At 27.1% G+C, this 20,489-nt stretch overlaps 3 protein-coding genes across 4 annotated transcripts; all 3 read left to right on the top strand.

The window, feature by feature from the left end:
- Window positions 1-4,023: 4,023 nt before the first annotated feature.
- Window positions 4,024-6,421, top strand: LOC114175495 (sugar transport protein 10-like). Of its 2 annotated transcripts, none has more exons than XM_028060250.2 (3): window positions 4,024-4,619; window positions 4,729-5,352; window positions 5,911-6,421. In XM_028060250.2, the coding sequence occupies exons 1-3, from the start codon at window positions 4,164-4,166 to the stop codon at window positions 6,364-6,366; spliced, it is 1,536 nt and encodes a 511-aa protein (XP_027916051.1). In that variant the 5' UTR covers window positions 4,024-4,163; the 3' UTR covers window positions 6,367-6,421. The 2 variants fall into 2 exon arrangements, with proteins under 2 accessions (XP_027916051.1, XP_085527729.1); XM_085671603.1 differs by having other exon boundaries at window positions 6,203-6,350.
- Window positions 6,422-11,934: 5,513 nt separating this feature from the next.
- Window positions 11,935-14,317, top strand: LOC114175496 (sugar transport protein 10-like). The gene is made up of 3 exons (XM_028060252.2): window positions 11,935-12,523; window positions 12,633-13,256; window positions 13,815-14,317. The coding sequence occupies exons 1-3, from the start codon at window positions 12,068-12,070 to the stop codon at window positions 14,268-14,270; spliced, it is 1,536 nt and encodes a 511-aa protein (XP_027916053.2). The 5' UTR covers window positions 11,935-12,067; the 3' UTR covers window positions 14,271-14,317.
- Window positions 14,318-18,798: 4,481 nt separating this feature from the next.
- On the top strand, window positions 18,799-19,673 carry LOC114179121 (uncharacterized). Its single transcript, XM_028065344.2, has one exon. It carries the CDS (start codon window positions 18,970-18,972, stop codon window positions 19,471-19,473), a length of 504 nt encoding a protein of 167 aa, XP_027921145.1. The 5' UTR covers window positions 18,799-18,969; the 3' UTR covers window positions 19,474-19,673.
- The last annotated feature ends 816 nt before the right edge of the window (window positions 19,674-20,489 follow it).

A 20,489-nucleotide genomic window follows, 5' to 3' on the forward strand; every position in this document is an offset into this window, starting at 1 on the left:
GACTAAAATGAATTTATCAAAATTTAATAAAAAATTGAAATACGTAATTACTAAAAAAAATCTAAGATAATCAACTCACATTTAAAAAATGGTTATGAAAAAAATATATAGTACATAACTTTTCTTTCTGTATTCATACAAAAATAAAGGTACAACAAACTCATACACTTCATAAGATAAAAAAAAAAACTAAATATCAAGCTAATATACCCCTATTAAGAGACAAAAGAGATTTATCTTTTTTATCTTAAAAAAGAATGAATGAGTAATGAGAACGAGGAGAATGAATTTGTGTCTAACTTTATATTTCTTTTTTAAAACAAAAAAATAAATGAAGATATGTAATAATAGTAAATGAATACAATTAATGAAAAACTTAAAATGAGAGAGAACAAGAAAAATATCTCAATAAATTTTATTATTCTTTATTAAATTTGATTTTTTTTCTTTTATTATTTATTAATATTAAATATTATATTTTATAAAAAATAAAAAACAATCTAAAAAATTAAAAAAAGAAAGTATTTTAAAAAAAAATTAAAAAAATTTGGGGGAGTCATGGCCCCCTACTAGCCTCCTAATCTCCGTTATTGCTTGTACCAATAAATATTTGTATAAGAATAAAGACACACAAAACAAATAACACTAGAGCTAATATAAAAGTGTTTTATTTTCTTCTCTATATTATCTTTTACAATAGTGGTGTTCATAAGGTTCAGAGATCCTCCGCTACACTCAATTGATCTAAAGGGTTGTTGTATCTTGAGAGAGAAGCACATATGACTTTGTTTTGCCCTATGGAGCATAGGAGGCATTTTCTCTCAAATGACAACACTCTACGTTCCTCAATCTAGTATATTTTTACTCCTTTCCTTAATTATTTTTTATCTATTATTGTTATGAAAATTATTGGGTCTTAGTTTTATTATTGCTCCAATAATTATTATTATATTATTCATATTTTTTATTAATAGTAGTATTATTTGGTTAATCATTTTCTAAAACATATAAAAAAATAAGAAAAAAAAGTTAAAAAACTAAAAATCAATATAACAAATATATTTATCTAGACAAATACACGTGCTTACATATGTTCACACATACACATATGATATTTCTAAATTATTTAATAAACTAATTGTGCATGTAATTAGTACAAATGATGTGTCACTAGAATCAATATCCAATTTACATTAATATATCATTCAATAATGTCAAGAAATTGGACCTATTGAATGACATAACTAGAAGAAACACAACTAATATTATCATTAGATGGCAAAAATAATACTAGAGGTATATTTTCACTCACGTTAGAATATATAACCAAGAAATTTTATTTATTTTCATTAAGAGGTATATTAACCATCGTAAGATCCACACTTTGAAATATTTTAAATGTGATTCTCCTTATTTTCTTTTTTGTAACTCATAAGAATTTTATCACAACCTTTTGTAAGGAACTGAATATAACCAACTGAATATAAAGTTTTACCCTCTATAATTTTAGGCAAGCTAGAACTTGTAACATTTACAATATCAAAGGATATTTTTTTCTTTCACTACACCATTAGATTAATACTATATGAAGATGTTACCTAAGGAATAATACCACGAGTTTCACATAAAAATACTCATCTATAAAGAAATGTATCATCACTTCTCTATTTAATTAATTTTGTACCTCAAAATTTTATAACTGAATGGTTTCTAACCAAACTTCTCAACAATTGTTATAATAGCATGTCATATATCACAACTTAACATTTGTAATAATCAAAGAAAAATTACTAAATATTTTATTACAAGATAAATGTACTTAAGAAACCATCACAAATATATCATTTACCAACCAAAACACATGTCTACAAATAATAATCCTAATGCACTCAAAAAACACTTCAAAACCTTGTTGAGTAGCGAGGAAGTTCCTAAATCCAGAAACATGAAAAACTCCTTTTTAAAATAAGATAATTTTATGAAGACAAGTTTAATTTTACTTGACCATCCCCTCAAACTATGATATGAAGATTTTTTTTTTCAGCACGCACATGATCATAAGCATAATGTCAATTAAAATAATTCTTTTTTATTTCATGTTATAAACAATATTTTTAAATTCATAAATCTGATAAGAAAAAAATTGATTTATTGTCACTCAGCTTTTTTTTTTCATATAAATATCAAGATTAACATTTTTTTCCTTACAAATGCATAGTTTCAAAACCCAATAGCAATTTTAGTATGACAAATTATTTCATAATATTTTTCATAACAAACACTTAAAATTTATACATGATAGAGACCATCTTTATCAGTTGTAAGAGTAGAAGACATTAAGAGATAAATTAATGTAATAGAAAAAACATGAGCCTTAAACATCACAAAAAAAAAATTCAGTGAACCAGAACTTCATATATCCATAATTTCATTTATTGTTACAAATAGAAATAAAAACAACTATACAAATAAATTTTAGGCTTAGTTGAGACTAATTTAAACGCATTAGTTCATAAAAACAACACTACACACATTTTCTTTCTTTCTTTGATTGTTATTTTTTTTCTACAAAATTCACTTAGATCTCAAAGGTACATACATGCCTTCTTCACACAATCTTGTATGTAATTATGTTCAAGTGATGTATTCTCAATTTCATTGAATCAAATAGTTCAAAGGTTACACAAGTGATACTTTTATTTATTATTTATATTTTTCACATGAAAATATTAGACTATAAATTTCAAATGTTGAATGACGTAAACTCTTAATAGACTAGTTATAACATGTTAGAAATTTCCCAAATATGTGATATGGGATATTATGAGATATTCACATGGTCAATTATTTTCTTAGATGTGGTCCATTTGTCAATCAATGTTACAATTGTTGCATTAATTTTGATACCGTAATCTCATATAATTGACAATAATTTATTATGGTAACTACTCTATGATGGTCAGATATAAATATCATAGGTGTTACGTGCTTTGGGTCATCAAATCTGCTCTCTTCTATATTATACTATACCACAAAAGTTTAGAGGTTAGAGGGTGAAGGCTTGAAAAAAAAAACGCATTAAGAATTCTCATGACAATGGCAATGGTCGAAGGGTAGTCCTTAATCAGTTTTCCCTGTAAGTGTTAAATTTAGTATTAGAACAAGTTAAATACTTTGTCTTGTTTCTTGAAGAATCTATCGTGGTTATTTTATTTAATTCCATATTATTTTATAAAACTATATTATTAAATATAGAAAGTATTTTAATTTTTATGTTGCTTTGATAATTTTATAAAATTCAAGAACTTAAATTACCCATAATAGTATAAATTATATAGAATTGAGGTTTATTAAATTATTATAATATATAAGTACAATAAACTCAGTTTATAAATTATACTTTTACCTTTTATTTATTTTGTGATAAATATATTTCGTATAAAAAATTAATTAAATGAAAGTTTTGAAATAAAATAGACATAAGGTGAGAACTAAAGAGAGGAAAAAGATGATTTTTTATTTTTAAATTTAGTTAAAATAATGGCAAGATAGAGATATAAATGTACGTTTACCGATGTTTACACTTTCATTGTACCTTACAAGGATATTTGTGATTTATTATTATTATTATTATTTTTTTATTACATATAATAGAGAAAATATAGTATAAACTTTTGTGGGGTAACACTATTTACGAATTGAGAAAATAATTATACTTTGTTACATACAAATTAAAGTATAGGAGAAACAATCAATAATAAGAATGAGTCAAATAACAAAGTCCAAATCTTAATTTTAATTAGTAATATTTTTGAGGTAAATACTAACTTGATTTCCAACTTTCTAGCAAATACTAATAAATTTAATCAAATTATTCATCATTCCAACAAAAAAGTAATGCATAAGTGACCATTCAAACCTATTTTTATCGTGAAATTTTTTCAACCATCAAAAGTGTTTTGCTACTCTACTATTAAAGCACAAAGTTCTGTGTAAAAGAAGAGACAAGAGAAAAGAATAAAAGAAAGAAAAGGAGGCAATAAAATTTTCAAAGTGGTTATTGTTGTTTTCTTATAATAATTACACACTTCTGAAGGGGACTAGGTTAACCTTGTGGAGAGTGAAATTGAGTTCGGATATTTGTGAGAACTACAATTTGAAAGATGGCAGGTGGCTTTGCTGTAGATGGAGCAGTGCGACATTATGAAGGGAATGTCACAACATTTGTACTGATTACATGTTTTGTAGCTGCAATGGGAGGTCTTCTCTTTGGATATGATCTTGGTATTACAGGAGGAGTGACTTCCATGGAACCATTTTTGATTAAGTTCTTCCCTGGTGTGCACAAAGAAATGAAAGATACAACAGAAAGCAAGAATCAATATTGCAAATTTGACAACGAACTTCTTACTTTATTCACCTCTTCCTTATACCTTGCAGCACTAATAGCTTCTTTTTTTGCTTCTATTATAACTAGAATGTTGGGGCGTAAAGTCTCTATGCTTATTGGTGGCTTATTTTTTCTTGTTGGTTCACTACTAAATGGGTTTGCAATGAACATTGCAATGCTTATCATTGGTCGTATGTTTTTAGGAATTGGAGTGGGATTTTGTAATCAGGTAAGAATTAACATGAGTTATACATCTTAATTATTTAATTTGGTTTTCCTTTTTTATTTAGAAGGAAAATGATGATTAACTTTTACACCTTTGTTTATTACATCAATAGTCCGTACCAGTGTATTTGTCTGAAGTGGCTCCACCAAAAATTAGAGGTGCACTCAATATTGGCTTCCAAATGATGATTACAATTGGTATCCTAGTTGCAAACCTAATCAACTATGGTACAGCCAAGCATGAAAATGGGTGGAGGATTTCTCTAGGCATTGCAGCTGTGCCCGCAATTTTGTTATGTATAGGATCTCTCTGTGTAGTTGAAACACCTAATTCTTTGATTGAAAGAGGAAATTATGAAAAAGCTAAGAAAATGTTAAAGAAGATTCGTGGCACTGAGAAAATTGATGAGGAATATCAAGATCTTGTTGATGCTAGTGAAGAAGCAAAAAATGTAGAACATCCATGGAAGAACATTACAAGACCAAAATACAAGCCTCAACTAACTTTCTGCATTTTTATTCCAGCCTTTCAACAACTCACCGGCATCAATGTCATCATGTTTTATGCCCCGGTTCTCTTTCAGATTTTAGGCTTCGGTAATGAGGCTTCACTCATGTCTGCAGTTATCACTGGAGTTGTTAATGTTGTTGCCACACTAGTTTCTATCTTCACAGTAGACAAGTTTGGAAGAAGAGTGTTATTTCTTGAAGGTGGTGTCCAGATGTTTATTTGTCAGGTAAAAGTTGATAAGTCTAATACTTTTAAGCTTTTGCAACTTATAACTTCAATAAAACTTTAAACCTAGCTACTTTCTCTTAAGAAATGGATTTAAACCTAATTGAGTCTTGAAAAATTAGCTTGTAAGTTGAGGTTCATATACATCTCAAGGGTCATATTAGATATCTAAGGATGGTTTGATAGTAATGAAAATAATGTGTGATACAATAAACCCAACAAATAACAAACCTCGTCAGAATAGGCTTTAAATGATTCTGATATCATCTTAAGAAGTAGACTTTAAGTTTAACTCGAGCTAACAAAAATGGCTTGTGAGATGAGATTTGCACCCACTTACATAGTATAAATTGACCATATTATCTAACTGATGAGAGATCTCCAACAATTTCTTGTATGTGAACATGCATGATTAATTTAATAAATATTATTTGAAACACCATGGATACATTTGTATAACAAACAATATTTTTGTGTATCACACTATAAATCTTGAAACCTAAGCTAAACATAATTTGTTATATATCATGTTTCTTATTGCTAATGCTTTGGATTGAAGGTTGTCGTTGGAATCATGATCGGTCTAAAGTTTGGGCTAAATGGTCAAGGAGCATTTAGTAAATCTGAAGCAGATATTTTGTTATTCTTTATTTGTGCATATGTTGCAGCATTTGCATGGTCATGGGGACCGTTGGGATGGTTGGTGCCAAGTGAAATATGTTCTCTAGAAATTCGACCAGCAGGCCAAGCTACCAATGTTGCAGTCAACATGTTATTTACGTTTGCAATTGCTCAAGTCTTTCTTACCATGCTTTGTCACTTGAAGTTTGGTTTGTTCTTCTTCTTCGCAGGATTTGTGGTTATCATGACCATCTTCATTGCATTACTTTTACCCGAAACTAAGAACGTTCCCATTGAAGAAATGAATCTACTCTGGACTTCACATTGGTTTTGGAATAAAATTGTTCCCAAGGATGCTGATTCTAACTCTAAGAACAATAAGTCTGTTGTATAAATTCAATTGTAGTCAAGTATTGGTTATGATTAAAAAAAAATCATAATTTGGAGAAGGTGTAATCTTTTCAAAATTATGCAATAAAAATAAATGAGTTCTTTTCATTCTTGTTGTTCTATCTTATTTTAAATAACAAATTTTATACCGAAGGTAAATTCCTTAATTCATCAAGTAAAAAGAATTATTGTAGGTTGTCATTTAGATTTTTAAAATATTACATTAATTTAATATGATATGATTATATATATATATATATATATATATATATATATAAATAAATAAAGGTGACATCAACTTCTAATTTCACTTTAAGTTAGGTAAAAGCATCATAATATTTTTTAAATTACAGTAAGGTGTACTTTTTAAAAATTTTAAATTATTTTTTGTCTTTAAATGATCAATAATAATTTAGCATACCATAATAAATCCTCACTCATAAACTCAATAATAATAATTCAACTAGTTTAATTTTCTCTTACCTAACCCCTATTACAACATTATTTTAATTAATATATAAAATTAATTCATTTTTCCTTTGTCACCATTTACTTGTTTAATAATTAACCAAAATATATACTTTATCTTTAACAATTTTATCCCTTTCTTTCATGAAATTTTGGTAGTTGACCATCATGAATAATCACTTATGAATTGTAATGATATACAAAATATTAAAAATAGTATTAAATATTTTTATATTTAATTATTTTAAAATGTCATTATTAAGTATTTCACCTTGATTCTGCACACAAAAACTATCAATTGTTAATGTTCTCTCTGAAAAATCATATTTTATAGTATACTTGTGAGAATATTCAACATGTTGATTTATGTCTTCAATATTTTGATTTCATTTAACTTAAGTGAAAACGATTGATTGAAAGTTAATTTAGTTGATTAAATATATTAATAATAGAACTATAGTAGCTAGCCAATGATACAAAATTAATGAACAATTTTACGTCATAATCAATGTACTTATTTTATAGGTATATTAGGAGCCTTTATTTGAGTAGGTCTATGCTAGATAGGTAAGTTGAACCTAATATAGAATTTGTTAGGGTGTCTTAATTTGAGTATTAGTTATCTAGTTACTTCAATGATACTTTTTAATTTGGAATGAGATGGTGCCTACCTCAAAGGATAATGTATCTTAATATTAACCTATATAAAAATAATCTTTATAATGTCGTATATAAGATTTCATAGAACTAAATCTGATTGAGATAACCTAGAATCAACTTTACTCCATCTGAAAATGCATAAAGTCTATTTTTAAAACTCAAATTAGTCGAAATGAATCTTTGAACTAGATTATTAAGTTAGTTTGTACCGTACTCTTTAATACATATTGTTCATTTGGACTCGTTTGAATCTACATGAAACATCAAAAGACATGGTTATGATAATATAGACGTATATAATAACATAAAGAAAAGTATTATATAATAAAATGAATTGCAATTATATTTTTGCAATTACCATTGAGCATCAAATTAATTAGTCGAATTAATCAACATTCATTAGAGTTACTAACTAGCAAATAACTTATTCTTTGAAAAACTAACCATATCTATTTTTTTCTCTTAATTAAAAAAAGAAAGAAGACAAAAATGAATATTGAAATTGTAAATTATCAATTAAAAAAATGTTATTTGGTGAACATTTAATGAAATTAGGTGCACTTAAATATTACTATATTTGTGAAAATAAATTCAAATTTAAAGATTAACCCTGTCCATTATGATTTTGATTACGTTATAAATGTTTTTATAATGATTTAAATAAGTGGATTCAGACCTACTTGTATCTCAGTCCTCCAAACTGTCCATTAAAAGTTTAGTTATTAATTGTTTATTCATTATATATTTTTGTATTATGTAAAAATTTAGAATTGATAAACAAAAGTAATGTTAATAGCTGGAAAAATTAAGATTGTGAGAATTAGGAATGATTTTGTGTTGCATTTCAATTTTATAATTTATTATGCATGATGTATTACATGAACCTTTAATTTTTAATCATTGACTCTTAATTTTCATATATTATATTTGTTAAATGTATAAAAATAAAAAAATAACTATTTCAAAATTTAGGTAGGTTAAATCATTTAGCTCGACAAATGTGATGGACCGATCAAATTAACACTTTTTTTTAAAACTACATGTTAAATAAGTCAAGTCAAATTAATACATTTGTAAACACAAGTAGAATCATGACTGAACAATACAAATTTAAGAAAATAGAAAAGTTGTTATCCTAATTCATTAAAATAGAATTAAATAAAAATATAACAAAATTATCTTTTAAACCAAAGTTAGGCCTATACGTTGATTACACGTTAGGAAAATACATGTGATGTAACGTGTATTCTAACTTTAATTACATGCGCATAATGAGTTTAATTTTAAAAAACATTTATTTTACCCTTTAATTATGTAAACCAAATCGTCTGTTAGTTATTGACTTAAAAAATATTTATAAAATTTAGCTAGGTCCAAGAAGGATTAACTTTATTCCTTCATCTATATATGAAAATTAATTTACATAGTTATTTTTGTAAGAACTAATCTTTTGGTTTATATTTTTGAATGTTTTCAAGTTGTAATAGTTTTAATGAGTATTTTTATATTAAATTATAATTATCAATCATATTATTAATTCACTATAATAATCAATAATTTTTAAAAACATTTTGTGAATCGAATTTTTTATCACATTTTTTTTTATATTTAACATGATATTCTTTAAAATTAGTATATGAATGAAAATTGTAGTTACCAAATAAGTAGAATACTTAAATTGATAATAAGTAATTTTCGATATTATTATATGAATACAAATTTTAGTTACCAAATACGTGTCACACTCAAGAGGATAATACATTATATTTAAAATTATCATTAAACACAAATTTAAATTAGTAAGTAAGTTTGATATAATAGTTAAGGATCTGGAAACCAAGTATTATATGATTTTTTTTAACTAAATTAAATTTATTTTTCATGTAATCTAATTTTTCCTCTAATTAAATTTATTAGAAACTTATCGTGACAGACCATCACTCAATCCAAAATGCTATATTTGTTCTAATCGATATTCGATGGCTTTCTTTCTATATTTTTATATTCGTGTTAAACAATCAACAGCATAAAACCTGTTACGTATATTTTACGAAATAGAAAAGTACAAGAATTCTAAAACATTAGAAATTTAGAATACATATTATTAGAATATATATTATTATATTAAAATATTTATAGTTTATTAAATAATTTTAAAAGATTATATGTGTATGTATGAGCATATGTAAGCAAAGTTTGCCAACATTATTTAGAGTCAAAATAATATATTCAAAATTTATACAGTATAATATTTTTTCTTCTATGTTCATAAAATAAAAAATTATTATACAAGAGACTCATTAAATAAATGATTAAATTAATATTTCACTATCAAGTGAAAGTGAGACAAGAAAAAATTACCTTCTTCATTAAAATCCAGTTATAGCAAAACATACAATACAATACTTTTTTTTCTATGTTCATAAAATAAAAAATTAATATAAAAGAGACTCATTAAATAAATTATTAAACTAATATTTCACTATCAATCGAGACAAAAGAATTACCTTATTATTTTCTTCCTCGAGAATGGAAGAGAATAGAGGAAAAACAAGAGCAACAATAATAGATCCTTTTCTCTTAAAAAAACAAAAGAAAACATGTGAGAATGAGATATCACAACAATTTGTGAAAAACTCAAGCCATAATGGAAAAAATAATAAAAAATATCTTAATAAATATTTTTATTCTTTATATTTTATTATGTTTAATTTTATATTTTATTATTTATTAACATTAATTATTATGTTTATAAAAGAAATCAAAATTTGATTTAATCATTATTAATTGTAATATATTTCCTCATATCTAAAATATAAAAAAAATTCAAAATACCAATAATATAAAATGTCTAGATAAATATATATGTTATCTTGATTCTTAATTTCTTAAAGTTATTTTTTCTTTTTATTTCCATACACACCTTTTCTTTCTTTGGTTGTTCTTTTTCTAAGAAATTCACTTAGATCTCAAAGGTACATGCCTACTTAACACAATCTTGTATATAATTATGTTCAAGTGATGTATTCTCAATTTCATTGAATCAAATAGTTCAAAGGTTACACAAGTGATACTTTTATTTATTATTTATATTTTTCACATGAAAATATTAGACTATAAGTTTCAAATGTTAAATGATGTAAACTCTTAATAGACTAGTTATAGCATGTTGGAAGTTTCCCAAATATGTGATATGGGATATTATGAGATATTCACATGGTCAATTATTTTCTTAGATGTGGTCCATTTGTCAATCAATTTTACAATTGTTGCATCAATTTTGATATTGTAATCTCATATAATTAACAATAATTTATTATGGTAACTACTCTATAATGGTCAGATATAAATCTCATAGGTGTTACGTGTTTTGGGTCATCAATTCTGCTCTCTTCTACATTATACTATGTCAGCAAAGTTTAGAGGCTAGAGGGTAAAGGTTTAAAACGAAAAAATGCATTAAAAATTCTGATGACAATGACAATGGTCGAATGGTAGTCCTTAATAAATTTTTCCTATAAGTTTTAAATTTAGTATTAGAGCAAGTTAAATACTTTGCCTTCTCTTTTGAAGAATCTATCGTGGTTATTTTATTTAATTCCATATTATTATATAAAACTATATTATTAAATATAGAAAGTATTTTAATTTTTATGTTGCTTTGATAATTTTATAAAATTCAAGAACTTATATTACCCATAATAGTATAAATTATATAGAATTGAGGTTTATTAAATTATTATAATATATAAGTACAATAAACTCAGTTTATAAATTATACTTTTACCTTTTATTTATTTTGTGATAAATATATTCCGTATAAAAAATTAATTAAATGAAAATTTTGAAATAAAATAGACATAAGGTGAGAACTAAAGAGAGGAAAAAGGTGATTTTTTATTTTTAAATTTAGTTAAAATAATGGCAAGATATAGATATAAATGTATGTTTACCGATGTTTACACTTTTATTGTACCTTACAAGGATATTTGTGAATTATTATTATTATTATTATTATTATTATTATTATTATTATTATTGTTGTTGTTATTATTATTATTATTTTTATTACATATAATAGAGAAAATATAGTATAAACTTTTGTGGGGTAACACTATTTACGAATTGAGAAAATAATTAACAAATTAAAGTATAGGAGAAACAATCAATAATAAGAATGAGTCAAATAACAAAGTCCAAATCTTAATTTTAATTAGTAATGTTTTTGAGGTAAATACTAACTTGATTTCCAACTTTCTAGCAAATACTAATAAATTTAATCAAATTATTCATCATTCCAACAAAAAAATAATGCATAAGTGACCATTCAAACCTATTTTGTCGTGAAATTTTTTCAACCATCAAAAATGTTTTGCTTCTCTACTTATTAAAGCACATCATTATGTGTAAAAGAAGTGACAAGAGAAAAGAATAAAAGAAAGAAAAGGAGGCAATAAAATTTTCAAAGTGATTATTGTTGTTTTCTTATAATAATTACACACTTTTGAAGGGAATTAGGTTAACCTTGTGGAGAGTGAAATTGAGTTCGGATATTTGTGAGAACTACAATTTGAAAGATGGCAGGTGGCTTTGTTGTAGATGGAGCAGTGCGACATTATGAAGGGAATGTCACAACATTTGTACTGATTACATGTTTTGTAGCTGCAATGGGAGGTCTTCTCTTTGGATATGATCTTGGTATTACAGGAGGAGTGACTTCCATGGAACCATTTTTGATTAAGTTCTTCCCTGGTGTGCACAAAGAAATGAAAGATACAATAGAAAGCAAGAATCAATATTGCAAATTTGACAACGAACTTCTTACTTTATTCACCTCTTCCTTATACCTTGCAGCACTAATAGCTTCTTTTTTTGCTTCTACTATAACTAGAATGCTAGGGCGTAAAGTCTCTATGCTTATTGGTGGCTTATTTTTTCTTGTTGGTTCACTACTAAATGGGTTTGCAATGAACATTGCAATGCTTATCATTGGTCGTATGTTTTTAGGAATTGGAGTGGGATTTTGTAATCAGGTAAGAATTAACATGAGTTATACATCTTAATTATTTAATTTGGTTTTCCTTTTTTATTTCCAAGGAAAATGATGATTAACTTTTCCACCTTTGTTTATTACATCAATAGTCCGTACCAGTGTATTTGTCTGAAGTGGCTCCACCAAAAATTAGAGGTGCACTCAATATTGGCTTCCAAATGATGATTACAATTGGTATCCTAGTTGCAAACCTAATCAACTATGGTACAGCTAAGTATGAAAATGGGTGGAGGATTTCTCTAGGCATTGCAGCTGTGCCCGCAATTTTGTTATGTATAGGATCTCTCTGTGTAGTTGAAACACCTAATTCTTTGATTGAAAGAGGAAATTATGAAAAAGCTAAGAAAATGTTAAAGAAGATTCGTGGCACTGAGAAAATTGATGAGGAATATCAAGATCTTGTTGAAGCTAGTGAAGAAGCAAAAAATGTAGAACATCCATGGAAGAACATTACAAGACCAAAATACAAGCCTCAACTAACATTCTGCATTTTTATTCCAGCCTTTCAACAACTCACCGGCATCAATGTCATCATGTTTTATGCCCCGGTTCTCTTTCAGATTTTAGGCTTCGGTAATGAGGCTTCACTCATGTCTGCAGTTATCACTGGAGTTGTTAATGTTGTTGCCACACTAGTTTCTATCTTCACAGTAGACAAGTTTGGAAGAAGAGTGTTATTTCTTGAAGGTGGTGTCCAGATGTTTATTTGTCAGGTAAAAGTTGATAAGTCTAATACTTTTAAGCTTTTGCAACTTATAACTTCAATAAAACTTTAAACCTAGCTACTTTCTCTTAAGAAATGGATTTAAACCTAATTGAGTCTTGAAAAATTAGCTTGTAAGTTGAGGTTCATATACATCTCAAGGGTCATATTAGATATCTAAGGATGGTTTGATAGTAATGAAAATAATGTGTGATACAATAAACCCAACAAATAACAAACCTCGTCAGAATAGGCTTTAAATGATTCTGATATCATCTTAAGAAGTAGACTTTAAGTTTAACTCAAGCTAACAAAAATGGCTTGTGAGATGAGATTTGCACCCACTTACATAGTATAAATTGACCATATTATCTAACTGATGAGAGATCTCCAACAATTTCTTGTATGTGAACATGCATGATTAATTTAATAAATATTATTTGAAACACCATGGATACATTTGTATAACAAACAATATTTTTGTGTATCACACTATAAATCTTGAAACCTAAGCTAAACATAATTTGTTATATATCATGTTTCTTATTGCTAATGATTTGGATTGAAGGTTGTCGTTGGAATCATGATCGGTCTAAAGTTTGGGCTAAATGGTCAAGGAGCATTTAGTAAATCTGAAGCAGATATTTTGTTGTTCTTTATCTGTGCATATGTTGCAGCATATGCATGGTCATGGGGACCGTTGGGATGGTTGGTGCCAAGTGAAATATGTTCTCTAGAAATTCGACCAGCAGGCCAAGCTACCAATGTTGCGATCAACATGTTATTTACGTTTGCAATTGCTCAAGTCTTTCTTACCATGCTTTGTCACTTGAAGTTTGGTTTGTTCTTCTTCTTCGCAGGATTTGTGGTTATCATGACCATCTTCATTGCATTACTTTTACCCGAAACCAAGAACGTTCCCATTGAAGAAATGAATCTACTTTGGACTTCACATTGGTTTTGGAATAAAATTGTTCCCAAGGATGTTGATTCTAACTCTAAGAACAATAAGTCTGTTGTATAAATCCAATTGTAGTCAAGTATTGGTTATGATTAAAAAAAAATCATAATTTGGAGAAGGTGTAATCTTTTCAAAATTATGCAATAAAAATAAATGAGTTCTTTTCATTCTTGTTGTTCCATCTTATTTTAAGTAACACATTTTATGCCGAAGGTAAATTCCTTAATTCATCAAGTAAAAAGAATTATTGTAGGTTGTCTTTTAGGTTTTTGAAATATTACATTAATTTAATATTATATATATATATATATATATATATAAAATAAATGTGACATCAACTTCTAATTTCATTTCATGTTAGGTAAAAACATCATAATATTTTTTAAATTACAGTAAGGTGTACTTTTTAAAAATTTTAAATAATTTTTTGTCTTTAAATGATCAATAATAATTTAGCATACCATAATAAATCGTCAATCATAAACTCAATAATAATAATTTAACTAGTTTAATTTTCTCTTACCTAACCCCTATTACAACATTATTTTAATTAATGTATAAAATTAATTCATTTTTCCTTTGTCACCATTTACTTGTTTAATAATGAACCAAAATATATAATTTATCTTTAACAATTTTATCTCTTTCTTTCATGACATTTTGATAGTTGACCATCATGAATAACCACTTATGAATCGTAATGATGTACAAAATATTAAAAATAGTATTAAATATTTTTATATTTAATTATTTTAAATAATATTATGTTGTAAATGTCATAAATAAGTTTACCCATTATTTCACACACACAATACTCAAGTTTTATTCATCTATTTGTCCCAACATTTTCTAAATTGAATAAAACTTATTAAAAATGACATTTTTACTCCACATGTTATGTAAGTTACAAAAAAAACTTTATTAGTCTCTAATCAAAATCATTTTTATGTCTTAAAGGTTTTATGAAAATTTATAGGGAGCCTTGATGATCAATCTTAAACGATTTTGTTTAAAAAATATATCCTAAGAGGAAAACATAGTGAATTTATTTGTTGATCAAGTTCATGTGAAAGGAGAGTAAACTTAGAATTGACATTAAGCTAGGATATCAAATATAACATTCTCGGTTTACTAAAGTCAAAGTAGTCAATTTATTTGCACAATGGATATCTTTCTAAAAAAATATGAGAAACTTGAAATTGCATATTTATACACAAGTGAAAGCATTTTCTTCATCTTTCTCTCAATACCACGAAACAAAAGAGAAAGCCTAATGCATCAAATAAAAATCATATTCAATCCAAAGCTTCTTGAAATTAACACTTTATACATATTTTACCGCCAAAATAACCTTGTTAATTCTGCATGAATAAAATTATGTACACCCAAAAAAAAAAAGAAGAAAGTACCAATATATTTTCTTCTACTACATTTACAATGCACACGTTGTGTATCTAGGACAATCTCTTCTAACACCATCTATATTTGCTTTGGTCTAATTAGCCATAAGAGGCTACCAAAGAACTTGAATATTGGAAGAAAATTTACTAAGTTGAGTACCAACATAAAAAAACAATTTCAGCACCATAAAATTTGTTGTATTGTTATACAAATATTTTCTTAGACAAATTTCCAACAAATTGAACATAATTCTTTACCATTCGGATAGCATAGTCAATTTGTATAGACTTTTGAGATCTACCATAATTACGCACGTGCCATAACATTCAAATAGAAATTGGAATTTTAATTCATACTATTCATATAAAAAATAATACTTATTTAATTGTTATTTTTAATAATTTTATGAAAACGGATATTAGAAAATAAAAATAATATTTTCATGACTTAAAATAACAATAGAAATAAATAAGAACAATATTTTATGAAAACGGAAATTAGAAAATAAAAATAATATTTTCATGACTTAAAATAACAATAGAATAAGAAGAATATTTTATGATCGATGTAATCTACACACTTCAGGCCAAATAGATGCGTTAAAAATACAAATAAAAGTTAGATAATTAAACATCAAATTAAAATATATAAAAAAATCATTTTTTTAACATGAAAATTATAATAAGAGATAAGACCAAGTCTATAAGTAGAAATTCATTCTTCTAATTTAAAAGGTTTTAACTTATTAGCCTATTTTGTCTCACTTAAAATAAGGGAAGAAGATCTTATATGTTAAGAGAGACTATTAGAATAAAATATAATTAGATGTTATATATACTTAAAGATATATTTAGAGAGAAGGAATAAAATAATTTCTTGAACCAAGACATATCGTTTACATAGAAATGATAATTTTATATAATAGAAAAACATATTAAAATATATATTTATGTGATGTATTGATAGTTGATATATACTATATTTACAATTTGTTTACTAGTTAAGAAATTATTTGAGAAGATGTCTTTTTCAAAAGGTTACGAGGGTTCGAAAAATAAACGCCGTCTATTACGTTCGTCAAGCAATGTAAATATTTATAAGGATTAAATATGTGATTTGAATCTTATCGGAAAGATGACAGTCTTTTTTAACTTTAGAATTTTTTTTTCTATAAAAAAGGTAATTAAAATAAGAATAAAGAATGCAGAATAAGACAGAAATAGAGAGGTATTATCTATAAGATTGATAATTCAAAGGAAGATTTGTCACAAAAATATCCTTTTTTGATAAGAATTGATAATAGAGATGCCACAATTAATAAGATTGACAAGTTGAATGAAGGTTCGTCACAAAGATCCATGTCTTTGATAAGAACCAAATAATAGTGGCGCTACAAAGATCTCAATCTTTGATAAGTCAAGGAAGATTCGCCAAAAAGATTCTTGTCTTTGACGAGAACCTTAAGATAAAACAGAAAAAGAATATCAAAAGATATTCAAAATATCAAAAGATATAGAAAAATATCCTAAAATTCAAAAGGTATCAAAAGATAACAAAAGGTAAAATAAAATTAAAAAAGATAAGTTGGATCATTTACACAACTAAATTTAATTATTTAAATTATCCTTTAATTGTACGATCTTTATGTCTTCATATTCTTTTATTGTTGAAAGTTCCTCCTCAAGTTCTTCTTGTATGTGCTCAAGAGATACTTCTCTATCAATATGTTTTTAGTTCCTTAACTTTCAGTATATAATTTTGACCAAATTTAGTCCAACTTTGAAAACATGTGAATTTAGTCATTTTAACCAAATTTTCTTAAGTTTATTTAATGTTTGAAACGCGTTTTTCAACTAAAATTAAAGCTAAAATATGTCAAATAGCTAACATTGAAACGAAAATGTGTTAAATGGTAAATGGTATGAATAACTCAATTGTTATCATAAAACGTGTTTGAAACGTTAAATAAATTTAACAAAATTTGGTTAAAATGACTAATTTTACATATTTCTAAAATTTAAAAATTAAATTAATCTAAATTTCGAAAGAAAAAAAATAATTCTAATTTGTATTAATAATGTTTAATATGGGACTAGTCGGTCAAAACATTATTAGCCAGCATGAATGTTAAATATCCAAGTTGGCACGTGAATATGTTTAAATGTTAATTGTTTATGCAAGTGGGGACGGGGAAATTTTAATTGGAAGCAATTATGTATCCTGGTATGGTATCTATCATTTTATAATCATAAAAGAATAATTAAATAAGATACGAATGTATTTTGTACTTAAAACCAAAAAAAAAAAAAAGTACTTTTGTTAACTAAGAAATAAAAGAAAGCCAAATGTATATACGTAAAATGGTGATATATTGTGTGAATACAGATGATGAAATGATTTAATGATCTATCGTTTTTCAACAACCAGCATGACGAGTATTTTAGATTTGAGAAGATGTGGACATAACTTATATAAACATGTTCAAGAATTAAATCGAAATTTGAAAATTTAAAAAAGATAACGATATTATAACTTTTATTTTTTTAATTCTTATTATTTAACTTTTCAAATAATTTAATATAAATTATTGATTAATATATTATTATTTTTTTAAAATAATTAATAATCCACGTTAAGTTACGGAAAAAGAAAACGAAAAAAAAAGTAAAAAAAACAAATTGGAGGCAAATATAATTTTCCAGAAGAAAATGAGTGGCAGGAAGAGCATTCGCGGTCTATCCCCGTTGTTGGCATAACCTGTTAGTTCCCTCCGAATGCGACACGACAGGACAGGACCCACCACACCACTCTCGTCTGGCGGCTATTCTTTTCTCTCTTCCATTCATTCTTTTCAAGTAATCACTCAACTCACGTTGAATCTTGAATCTCGATCTCACTCACCTTAGACCTTTGCATAGCATGACTTCAGCGCACACGTGTACATATATATTTCTCTCCTGTGATACTTCTAACAAAGACAAATCTGAAGCCATTTTCAAAACCTACAAACACTATTATTAATTGCTTCTTCATCCAACTCATTATTCCTTTGACCAAATACCATCTCCTGCATATGTTATTATATCCGCCGACGGTCACGACAAAATCCTCGTTTGAATTTCTCCCACACATCCAGACTCCCCATTCATTCCCCGGCTGCCTCATCTTTAAGTCGTTGGTCTTTGTTGAAATTCAATACACCACGCCACAATTGTTGCCCACAATCATAAAAATCCATAAATATATATCTTCATAGTCGATCAGTTTGTGATCACAACTCAAACAATTCAATCATTTTGCATCGTAACTAGAAAACAGAAAAGCAAAAGCACTTTTATTAAATTTTCACGACGTTGTCATCATGGAAGCCTATTCTAGTTCTTTTTCCTCGTCCAACTCTTCATACTTGACCCAAAACCCTGATGAATCCAAGGGGCTGATGAAGCTAGTGTACCCTCTTCAGTCGCACAATTCCTGGCTCCACTCCGTGAGGAAGCCATCGGCGAAGCCCAGGAAGAAGGCACCGGTGGCACCGATGCCACCAACACCGGCCAAAGTGTACAAAGTGGACGCTGTAAACTTCCGCGACGTGGTTCAGCAGCTCACAGGTGCACCCGAGCAGAAGCCCCAGCCACGTGAGCAACAGCTTCTTCAAAGCAACGTCGCACGTGCTGGCACTTCCCTCGGCGTTCCCAATGTGCCCCAGAAGCAAAATGAAGGAAGCGCAGACACGTGCACTAAATGGTACCAGGACTTGGACTTTGGCATGAATTTGCTCTCACCAACTTCTTATAGTACTTTCTTTTTCCTTCCTCTTTTGAGCCCAAGAGATGTCACCAGTTTGGAAGCGGGGAAGGTTCTTTAGGACTTTTATCACTAATTTCTGCACACCATATGCTATTCATATGTACTTCTATTCCATTATCTACTTTATTTTTATTTTTTTGTTGTTACTGTTTTGGGGCGTAGTCGAGTGCCAACAATATAACAAACTAACTAACTGTTACCGACCCTTTAGTGTGTGAGGTTATGTACCTTGATTATCTCTGTATCTCTTTTGTTTCATCCATTGTCTTTATACCCGGATATTTGCTTGTTAGATATATAAAGTAGCATGTTTGATCAAAAGTTGTTCTAAACAACTATATTAAAAGTTAATGATTGAAATTAACTCGCAAAGCTAATCTTAATCAGAAGTAAATGTATAATAAGTGTGGGAATTTAGTGATCTAATATGATGTTCCACTGTATTGTCGAAGGATCATACTTATATAATATGCAAAAGAAAAATGATAAGTTGTGGCCTAACTTTCTTCTCTTACTTTCAATTTATAATTTCTTTTAAGATCTGCCTCTAGCCTCCCATGAGATACATGGGAAGGGGAGAGTCCAATCCCATTGTAATTGAGAATGGAAGATATAGAAGCCATGTTTCGAAGAAGTACAATATCTTTCTGAAACTTGGGGGTTATTGAACGGAAAATTACATTTATATCCATAATAAAATAAATAAATAAAGTGATTCTAGATGTCACTCAATGATTAGAGACACGTAAGATAGACTAGCAATGCTCAATTTTAAAATAAAATAATATTATTCATTGTTGTTAAGTGATAGCTTGTAGACAAAATTTATACGGTCAAACTTTCATGCTCCTATATACAAAATACGTGTGTGAGCGCGCGGGAGGGAGGCTATGTAAGTCTTACAAAAATGTAATAACAGCAAGAATTTTACAAATTTTATGGTTGTTTAGTAGAAAAAAAAAATTATGTGAAAAAGAAGAAGATAACATATATAAATATGGATACAAAGAGTAGAATGACGGAAAATATGTGTGAACTAAGAGTTTTATCTAGAATGAAAAATTAAAGAATAAA

The sequence above is a fragment of the Vigna unguiculata genome, chromosome 3 (genome assembly GCF_037176805.1).
Source record: "Vigna unguiculata cultivar grain cowpea cultivar isolate G323 ecotype 2 chromosome 3, ASM3717680v1, whole genome shotgun sequence".
NCBI lineage: Eukaryota > Viridiplantae > Streptophyta > Magnoliopsida > Fabales > Fabaceae > Vigna > Vigna unguiculata.